Source organism: Nothobranchius furzeri, chromosome 11 (assembly GCF_043380555.1).
Source record: "Nothobranchius furzeri strain GRZ-AD chromosome 11, NfurGRZ-RIMD1, whole genome shotgun sequence".
In the NCBI taxonomy this organism is placed as follows: domain Eukaryota; kingdom Metazoa; phylum Chordata; class Actinopteri; order Cyprinodontiformes; family Nothobranchiidae; genus Nothobranchius; species Nothobranchius furzeri.
The window spans coordinates 68,475,604-68,486,000 of record NC_091751.1 but is presented as its reverse complement, the minus strand read 5'-3'; the positions used below and the strand labels follow the sequence as shown (position 1 = coordinate 68,486,000).

The 10,397-nt window shown below is 42.4% G+C and overlaps 1 protein-coding gene across 3 annotated transcripts in view; it reads left to right on the top strand.

Annotated features, from left to right (window-relative positions):
• The first annotated feature begins 3,314 nt into the window (after positions 1–3,314).
• Positions 3,315–10,397, top strand: part of LOC107384417 (nucleotide sugar transporter SLC35D2) — an 8,830-nt gene continuing 1,747 nt past the window's right edge. The window contains exons 1-10 of one of the 3 annotated variants that reach the window (XM_015957687.3): positions 3,315–3,549; positions 7,163–7,196; positions 7,268–7,354; positions 7,431–7,498; positions 7,568–7,639; positions 9,347–9,415; positions 9,507–9,609; positions 9,669–9,761; positions 9,863–9,930; positions 10,050–10,128. In XM_015957687.3, the coding sequence (XP_015813173.1) occupies positions 3,371–3,549; positions 7,163–7,196; positions 7,268–7,354; positions 7,431–7,498; positions 7,568–7,639; positions 9,347–9,415; positions 9,507–9,609; positions 9,669–9,761; positions 9,863–9,930; positions 10,050–10,128 (852 nt within the window). In that variant the 5' untranslated portion in view covers positions 3,315–3,370. Of the gene's footprint in view, positions 3,558–7,162; positions 7,197–7,267; positions 7,355–7,430; positions 7,499–7,567; positions 7,640–9,346; positions 9,416–9,506; positions 9,610–9,668; positions 9,762–9,862; positions 9,931–10,049; positions 10,129–10,397 lie in introns of all 3 variants that reach the window. The other 2 variants (XM_015957688.3, XM_015957690.3) reach the window with 2 other exon arrangements.

Sequence of the window (10,397 nt, the reverse complement as noted above, 5' to 3'; positions counted from 1 at the left end):
GAGCAGGCAGGGCAAGGTGCAGTTACAGCATAAGTTACTGAGTTTAAAATTAGAAAGGTAGCAGTGGATATAATGCATTTTGGTTTACATGTTTCAATAGCACTAAGATAAACGAGTGTAGACGATCTTAACAGGGTTTCCTCCTCCCATCAGGCTAAGCATCACTTATTCATGTAAAATTTATTTATTTTTTCATGTCTGACTTTAACCGCATCTAATACTGTATTACAGAGTGAGCGCAACAGCGACGACTTAAGATCGATGTGTGAGCAGCCTGAGAGGTCGGGTGTTTTCATCTGAACCCTTAAAACCTCCAGCAGGCTACACTGCACTATTGACGTGTTAGCGCGCGGTGCTAACAACTTAGCGATGTGACATGTCTCGGAGAAAGCGTAAAAACACGTTGGACGCTTCTTCTGAAGCGGGAAAATAACACCTCTTCTTAAGCAAAGCACGACGTCGCCTCGGCTCGTTCACGGCCGAGCCGGACTGAGCTCGATAACATTGACCCAGCACAGCCACTGGGTCGTTGGAGCTGCCCCGTGACTGCCTGAAGGAACACCAGCAGGTTTCATCAGACTCGTAAAGTTTCTTGTTTTTGCTGGGGACCCGCTGTATTTTACCGCTCCCTCCTGCAGTCTTCCCCATTAGCATATAAAATGATTCTGTAAATTCGTGTATCAATAGAAACAATCTCTGCCTCTGCCAGCTGCAATAAATGTAGACTCCAAATAATAAATAAGAGGTGCATTCATCTGTGGATCTCCTTTGACCCGTATTAGTGATATTCTCAGCACCAGAACAGTGAAGTAAAGAAACAGATTCCTGAGTTTATGTTAGTAATTTTATTTATTAGGTGCATCTAACCTGTTCTATTTTTCTCTGAAATGAGATCAAATCAGTGGCTCTATGGGTTGTCTCCTCTCTGCACTAGAAAATTTTACTTTATTTAGAGACGTGTCATAATCCCCACCACCACCACCACCGCTGGAAAAATTCCCAGGGGAAACACTGAGATCTCTGATTTTTTTATCAGATTTGGTGCTAAATACTGATAAGGTCATTGTAGTGGGGGATTTTAATATTCATGTGAACATTGAAAATGATAGCCTCAATGTAGCCTTTACTAATATCTTAGACTCAATTGGTTTTACTCAAAGAATACATAGCTCCACCCACTCCTGCTATCATACATTGGACCTTGTGCTGACTTATGGCATTGAGTGTGAGGCAATAATCTTTCCACATAATCCAGTCCTCTCGGACCACTTTCTGATAACCTTTGAGTTTTTTATAACTGAGTTCTCGAGACATGAAAGTAAATTTCACTATAGTCGGTCTCTATCTGACAACGCAGTTGCATCTTTTAAATCAACTGTTCCATCTTTACTGTCCTCAGCATCTCAGAGGCATGTAGCAGAGGGCAGTATTTTCAGTTCTAGCCCCTCACAAATTGATGCCTTGGTTCATCATGTTAATTCCTCTTTACGTGTGGCATTAGATGATGTTGCCCCTTTAAAAAAGAAGGTAATTAGGGACAGGAAGTTGGCTCCCTGGTTTAATTCTCATTTACGAGCCTTAAAACAAAACTCTAGGAAATTGGAGAGAACATGGCGCTCTACGCACCATGAGGAGGCCTACCTATCCTGGAAAAATAGTCTTGTGCTTTATAAAAATAAGCTTCGACAAACTAGAACTGCTTATTTTTCAGCACTAATTGAGGAGAATAAGCATAATCCTAAATTTCTTTTCAGTGCAGTTGCTAAACTTACACAGAATCATAGCTCTGAGCCATCTATTCCCTTGGCCCTCAGCAGCAATGACTTCATGGGATTTTTTACAAGTAAAATTAATTCTATTAGAAACAAAATCTTTAGCATCCTCCCTAATGCGATTTCTTCTTCCTCAGTAAGTGAGGCAGCTTCAGAGGTGACTGTAGAACCTCATCTGTGCTTGAACCGTTTTGATCCAGTTGAGCTTTCAGAGTTATCAAAAATATTAGCTTCATCCAAACCTTCAACTTGCATTTTGGATCCAATCCCAACCAAATTATTTAAAGAAGCATTTCCTTTGGTTACTGCCCCCATTCTAGATATAATCAATCTATCCTTAGTAAGTGGATATGTACCACAGGATTTTAAGGTTGCTGTAATCCTTTCCTTGTTTGAAGTGACCAAATACTTAGTTTCCACCCGGATTTACAAATAAACTCTAAAAATCCTGCCATGTGAATTCATGGATTTATTTTTCACATTCTGTCTCTCACAGTTGAAGTAAATTACTGATATATGATGTAAATTACTGATCTCTGTCATCATTTTAAGTGGGAGAACTTGCACAATCGGTGGCTGACTAAATACTTTTTTGCTCCACTATATATATATATATGTGTATATATATGTATGTGTATATATATATATATATATATATATATATATATATATATATATATATGTGTATATATATATATATGTGTATATATATATATATATATATATGTGTATATATACATATATATATGTGTATATATACATATATATATGTGTATATATACATATATATATGTGTATATATATACATATATATATGTGTATATATATACATATATATATGTGTATATATATACATATACATATATATATGTGTATATATATACATATACATATATGTATGTATATGTATATGTATATATATATATGTATGTATATATATATGTATGTATATATATATATATATATACATACATACATACATACATACTGCACAGAACACTCAAGTTCCTTGGCCTCTAGTAAAGGACTCGAGCTTGTAAGGGTCAGATGTGAAATTTTTATAATGTTTCTTTAGAAGCGTTTTGATTTTATGACCAAAAAATGAGTTTCTGGCTGCGCTGCTGCTGTAGTAATCTACCGATAAGCTGCTACACTAGGCTGCAAGCTGACTGTATTTAGTGTTTCTGCTTATAGCCGTTTATTTTATATAAATAAATAACATATTGTAATGTTGCTTGTTGTTTATCTGATACTTTATTTAGCTAATTTTTATATCTCATTAGAATTGTGAGTTTTCTCAAACATTTCCTAACATTAAACATGGAATAATGACGTTTGTCTCTCTCTTTTTACATAACAATTAAAAACTAAAACCAATGCATTTTTATGTATTTGGTGAAGTGTAGCTACAAGTCTGGCCAGTAGCTAATTACCACCACCATGGTGGGATAGGGCCCCCAGCCCACTCAAACTGCTATGTTCGGCCCTGTGTACAGGCGGTGTTCTGTGTTCAAACTCAATAAAGTTTTCTTACAAAAAGGGGGAAAGAACCTCGCCGACTTCCGTAGTAATTTCCTCGTCGGTCTTGTACTTGTGTCATGGCTTCGCTCCGTAGTCGCAAAGATGAATCCGGCCACAGAAGCTCCCCAGCTCGAGTCCAGAAGGAAGCTTCCGGCGACTCTTCCACGGTGTTAATGAAACTTTTGGCTGCGGGCTTTTACGGACTCAGCTCGTTTCTCATCGTTGTGGTGAACAAAAGTGTCCTCACCAACTACAGGTACAAAGGTCAGAGTTCAGACAGGCGTTCTGGTCTGAGGAGGGTTCTGCTTTTTTGTCAACATCTGAGAGGAAAACAGGCTTCTTTAGGTAAATAAGACCTGGGCCGACATTTCCTGGTGTTTTCATAAACCAACTAAAATAAATATTCACTATTACCGGATTAAAGTAGTGATACAACTTTAAGATCAAAGCTTAAAACACATACATGAACCATTTGGCTGATCGTGCCGAATCTGATCAACTGACTTTTTTTAAGAGTTGCTAATTTTCCCAACTTTATTCATTTGTAATAAACCTGCACACGAAATCAAACCAACAAGATAAATAAAAACCCGTGTGTAATGTTTCTGGAAGTATGCACCAAGTTTCAGGTTCTTCACAAAAGATGTTTATTGTATTCCTTCTCCAGCTGTACATCATCGTCTCATCAGCGCTCACCTCTACCCTTAAATAGATTATCTAATACTGCCCCCTTGTGGGCAGAGCCACCATAGGTATCACTACACCGTGTATATAAAGAGAAATGGTAAGATCCGTTTTTTTATCTTCAATATGCATCGTTTATTTATTTTCTTTATTTATATAGCACCAAATCACGACAAGAGTCGTCCCAAGGCACTTCACATAATAAACATTCCAATTCAGGTCAGTTCATTAAGCCAATCATTAAAAGTGTTTCCTATATAAGGAACCCAGCAGATTGCATCAAGTCACTGACTAGTGTCAGTGACTTTACAGCAATCCTCATACTAAGCAAGCATAAAGCGACAGTGGAGAGGAAAACTCCCTTTTAACAGGAAGAAACTTTCAGAGAATCCTGGCTCAGTATAAGCAGCCATCCTCCACGACACACTGGGGATGGAGAAGACAGAGCACACACACACACACACACACACACACACACACACACACACACACACACACACACACACACACACAACATATATACTAAGTAATGTGTCTATGGTTACATTGTGATTTCTTAGTAAATATTCTATTTGGTGAGAGAAACTTTATTGTATTTATCCTAGTGAATCTATAATTAAACGGATAAACTAGTAGTAGCACATCCAACGTCAAGGAAAGTAAAAAGTTATTATCAGGAGAGGGAGAATGTTTAAGTGGTTAGCAGCAGTGTGCTAGACGATGGCCCCCTCCATGAGACCACCACAGCTCAGCAGAACATCGTTGTAGCTTCTTCTGGGGAGAAAACACTTAGAGAAAAAAATAAAGTTAACAGCTGAAATAGCAGAAAATAATACAGTTAAAGAGCAAACTGTAGAAGAAAGCAGTAGAGTGTAAAAAGTGGTCATTGTGTCCTCCAGCAGTCTAAGCCTATAGCAGCATAACTACAGAGATAACTCTGGATAATCTATCCTATTTAGATGGAGGCATGTTGGAGGCAGGGCAAGGGAGAGCCGTCTTTACCGACTGTACACTCCACCTCCCTCTACTCCCCCACTTGTCCAGATCTGGGCTAACATCAGATTTTAACCATAGGCCCTATCAAATAAAAATGTTTTAAGCCTAGTCTTAAAAGTAGACAAGGTGTCTGCCTCACGGACTAAAGCTGGCAGCTGGTTCCACAGGAGAGGAGCCTGATAACTAAAAGATCTGCCTCCCATCCTTTTTTTTTTTAGATATCCTGGGAACCACCAGTAAACCTGCAGTCTGAGAGCGAAGTGCTCGGTTAGGAACGTATGGAACAATCAGGTCACTGATGTGTGATGGAGCTTGATTATTAAGAATAGAAAAGCATGCCTCTTAACAACATTCTAACAGTATAGTTATAAATAAGTTGTATAGATGAAAAACAAAATTTAAAACATATATAAGCTGTTTCTCTCTCGTTTGTCTAAAAACCTCTGCCAATAACACATTTCGGACACAACGCAACTATTGAACCATCCAGTTGGTGGTTTCGCCAAACCGCCGCACTTCCCCGGGTCCTTCATTCATTACACAATTGCGTAATTAGCAACAAAACACCACCGGTGTGAGAGGTTCTCTGCCCAATAATATCAGAGAAGAAGAAACAGCCAGCTGCTACCACATCAAATTTAGGACTAACTAACAGAGTCCCACAAAGACAAACACCATTTGAGTTCATGGACAACAAAGGAAGTTTGGACTTTGTTAATCAGCACACCCCCAGCAGCTACAGTAGCACACACGCGTCAACAAGTCCTGGCAAGGTGTCATTGTGGAAGTCCTCACAGGGCTGCAGGGTAGAGGGAAACACTGTAGCACCTACAGCTACTTCAGAGGGCCACTCAGAGAAAATAGCACACACCAGCTTTTAACCACCACCTTTTACTTACAGTCCCTGCTTCTTCCTGCAGTCAGGGAACAGAGAGCTCTGTTTGTGTGTCCTGTGAATAAATGTAGATTGCTCCAGTGCTGCAGAACCCCAAAATTCCACTACCTCCGCTCCGGCACGAACGCCGCAGCAAAATCGGTCCCGTTGTAGTCAATCAGAGCTGTTCCACTACTGCGGCCGTGCGGCGCAGTGCACCGCCCGCCATTCCGCCTTCCGGCAAAAATAGGATTGATTCTATTTTTGCCGGACGCCGGAGTACCTCCGCAGTCAACGGACAGAAATCACAACCGCCCAACAGGAAAGGGAGCAAGCACAACTTCCGTTATGTCACAATAAATCGATAAACAAAAGGCGTTTTTTGTTTCATATGCACAGGTTTAACAACTTTTAACAACTATCAATGGCGGCTGAACTTTAAATGCACAAAAGTAAGCCATAAATACAGTTTCCACTATCAAAGTAGTCACCCTTTGTTGATCCAAACACTGCTGATCTCTCAACACAAATGATGGGCAGATTAAACAGTTCATTTCGATGCTTCTCCCACACAACGGGTGTTTGGATCTAACTTCCGCGTTTATTGCTCGGACTGTATCGCAAGATCTCGAAAATCCTGCGCATGCTTGTTTGAGCACCTCAGGTCTCCGCACCGGAGCGGAGCCGTTGTAGAACGGGCACCAGTATAATTTGAGTTTGGAAGCGAGCGACAGCGGAAAGCGCGGGCGGAGCGGAGATAGTGGCATTTTGCCTGCCGTGCATCTGCCACCTCACTTGTCCCCCACCCCCCCCCCCACCCCACCCCCACGACTGCCACCACCATAAACGACTTCCAGTTTTCAATCCATCCATCACATGTCGTTAGAGCAGGGCAAGCGACCCAAGGGGGAAGGAGCAGAATATCCTCAAACCAGCAAGAAGTCCACGGAGAGAACTGGCGCCATCTCCGCACACCGTTTGAGGAGCAGAAGAGCTTTCACGTCACAGTGCAATTGTGAAGCATTATATTTTGTCTGTCCCTAAACAGCTACGGTATTTGGAGCATCAACCAGTTTGTTTATATAAAAATGTCAAATTTCTAGCAAACCAGCATATTTTGAATCATCCGTTTGTAAACGGATACACAGAATTTGATGGGAAAGTATCACACACTGTGGCACCTTTAGATGAACTGGACAACGTTGTATGCTTGAGTGGAAAAGGGTCATCAGGTCTTTCTGCTCCAATCAGCTGATCTTCTAAAGCACGGATGATATCTGTTCTGACTCCTGAAGCTCCCGTCTGTGTTTTACAGATTTCCATCATCGACGTGTGTTGGAATCGGACAGGTAAGGGTGTCTCCTGCTCCGGTTCCTCCTGATGACATTCCCTGCATCTCAACTGCTTGTGATCCCTGCAGATGTTGGCCACGATCGTAGTCCTGAGGGCTGGGAAGGGTGTGGGTGTCATCTCCTTCCCAGACATGGATCTTAGTGTGCCTCGCAAGGTGAGGAGACGACTGGCTCACATGAGATTAGGAAGCATTTATCACACGCATTTAGACACGGAGTGTGTGGTTCCAGATGTTCCCGCTGCCTCTGCTGTACGTTGGGAATCAGATATCAGGACTGTTCGGGACACAGCGACTCAAGTGAGAGCCTGTTAGCTCAGATGTTTACTTCACGTGAAGCTTCTGTCTCCTGATGTTTTTCTGCCTCAGTTTGCCCATGTTTACAGTTCTCAGGAGGTTCAGCATTTTCCTCACCATGGTGTTTGAAGGACTTCTGCTAAAGTACGTTCCTCCTCGCTTAAGTTTCTGTGTAAAGGTTCATCTTACCTGATGCAGGTGGCTTCCTCAGCTGCTGTGAAGCAGGAGCTTTAAGCTCTGTGAGGTCTTGTTTTCTGATTTCTGATCTCAGCGGTGCTTGACTAGCCTTTAGCTCATCAGTCTTAAAGGGGCATTATGGAAGTTTGACAGCCAAAACATGTGTAGAAATAATAAATGTCTTCTTCGTACATTCTCCTGCAATGCCCTGGTCCTGTAGAATGAGCCCTGGCATTTTTACTGTGATTGCCTGTTTTTCTGTAAAATCACAGAAAAAGAGAGATGCTCGGGTCGAGCAGGCTGCTTCGTGCGCGTTCACGCTCAGGCATCGCCCGTAGCATTTGCTATCCGTAGCTTTAGCAGCAGAGAGAGAGGCAGTGCCACTTTGTCGCTGTTCCTAACGCCTAGTGACAAAGCTAGCTACATTTCTGAGGACCCTTAGCTACTTTCTGTAGAACTTTCTTCCAGATATTTCCTGCAAATTAGCAACAAAATAGCCATTTTCACTCCGAACCGTTCTTTGAACGTTGTTTCAGCTGTCATCAAGGATATAAATGTTACAGATACTGTGAATGTTACTAGAGTGTAGCTCACCTTGTAAGACGTCGGACTCTCGGGCAGAAGACCTGGGTTTGATTCTGGGTGTGAACATAGTTTATTTAGAGTTTCTTTTTTACATTAATGGTATATTTTTTACAGTAAGATGCCCAAATTTTTATTTGAGACTCGCCGAACGGCATTGAATTCACAGATAAAAAAGATGTGGGTTCAACTTTCATTTTGGAACAATTTTTCAAGCAAGGGAAGGGAATGATCTGAGCATGCAGGAGGACTGACCCATCATAAACCTTTGTCGGCTGTGCTGAAGAGAAAGGTACAGAACCACATTATTTAATTAATTAGCTGCACGTTCTCCTGTCCTCTGTCCTCCGGGCCACACACCCACACACACACACACACACACACACACAAGGGACTGTCTCAGCTGTTATTTTCGTTAACTCATTCACTGCCAGCCGTTTCCTGATCACTAACGGCCTTCGCTGCCAGCGTTTCTCACCGTTTTTACTGTTTTTTTAAGAGTCACAGAACGTTGCGCGCTAGCATGATGTCGATGCCAAAACAACCAAAACAAAGAGGAGACTCACCTCTAACATCAGGAAGAAGCCGTGTGTTTCGAGCGTTATCCGTTCTTTCATAATCCGTTGTCGAATTGTGATCGGCAGATGCTTCTCCGGTTCGCGCCTCACTTTTTTTACAGGAACGGCCCAAAACGATCTCCAAACACATGGATGTGTTGCTTCCTGATCATGTGATCTGTGACGTATGCGGATGAAGATCGGCTTCAGGGCTGAGATGCTTGTTCTATCAGCGCGGGGGCTCGTTCCAATGCTCAAACTGTAAAAAAATGCAAATGACGACTTTAGTCGTCATTGGCAGTGAATGAGTTAAGGAGTGTGCACGTACAGCATGCGCGCCTCGTGCACCAGCCTACTATTGAAGCTGCTGTTACGCTTTTGGCCTGAGGGCGCAATCGCGAGCATAAAAATGCAAAACTCCGTAAAGTCCCTTTAAAGGACTGAATTATAGTTCTCCAAACACAGGCCATTCAGGAAGCTGCCTATGATGGGTGAGATGGTAACACATTGATTGTTGTGAGCTGTTTCTCCACAGCAAAACCTTCTCTGCTCCCATTAAGATGACAGTGTTCACTATGATCTTTGGCGCTTTTATCGCTGCGAGGTGAGACGACTCCTCAGATCCCCACCTGGTCCAGCCTGCCTGTGAGGTCTCACTCCAGCATCTTGTTTTTTTTATTTTTTTATTCCCATAGCGACGACTTGGCCTTCGATCTGGAGGGATACTTCTTTGTGATGCTGAATAATGTTCTGACGGCAGCCGGCGGGGTGTATACGAAGCAGAAACTTGACTCGAAGGTGGGCAGAGCAGCACATTGTGGAGCACGGAGGATATTTAGATGATGTGTGTTTTACAGGAGCTTGGTAAATACGGGCTGCTGTATTACAACGCCCTGATCATGGTCATACCCACGCTGCTGTACGCTCACTGCTCAGGAGACCTGCTGATGGTACGCATGGAGTCACGCTAGTGTGCACGAGTCAGAGTCCATCTGCAGGGCTGGTGTCACCGTGTGTGTGTGTGTGTGTGTGTGTGTGTGTGTGTGAACAGGGGCTGGAGTATAAAGGCTGGTCTGACCCCCTGTTTGTTGTGCAGTTTGTGCTCTCCTGTGTTATGGGGTAAAGTAGAATCATGAACCCCCCCCCCCCCCCCTCCCCCCCAAACACACACACACACACACACACACACACACACACACACACACCTGCTCACGTGTGCTCCTGCTGTGTTTACCCAGCTTCATCCTGATGTACTCCATCTTGCTGTGCACACAGTGCAACTCGGCTCTCACCACCTCCATCATAGGTTGCATTAAAGTAAGTCTTCTACAAAATGGTTGATTCTGATTGGTGGTTTAACCTTCTGAATCCAGAACTTCAGAATTATGATCGGCTGACTTCTGAAACACCTCTAAAGGGTTTCTTCTCCAGATAGCGTGTTTGGTTTTCTGTTAAAACGTGATTTCAAACCCACATAAGTATTTAATTATTATGGTTGTTACGATTATTGTGACGTTTTCTTACTTTAACTGAAAGGCACCATCAGTTTGATCCCTGTCTGTATTTTAGGCCTTTAGTTTAGCGTT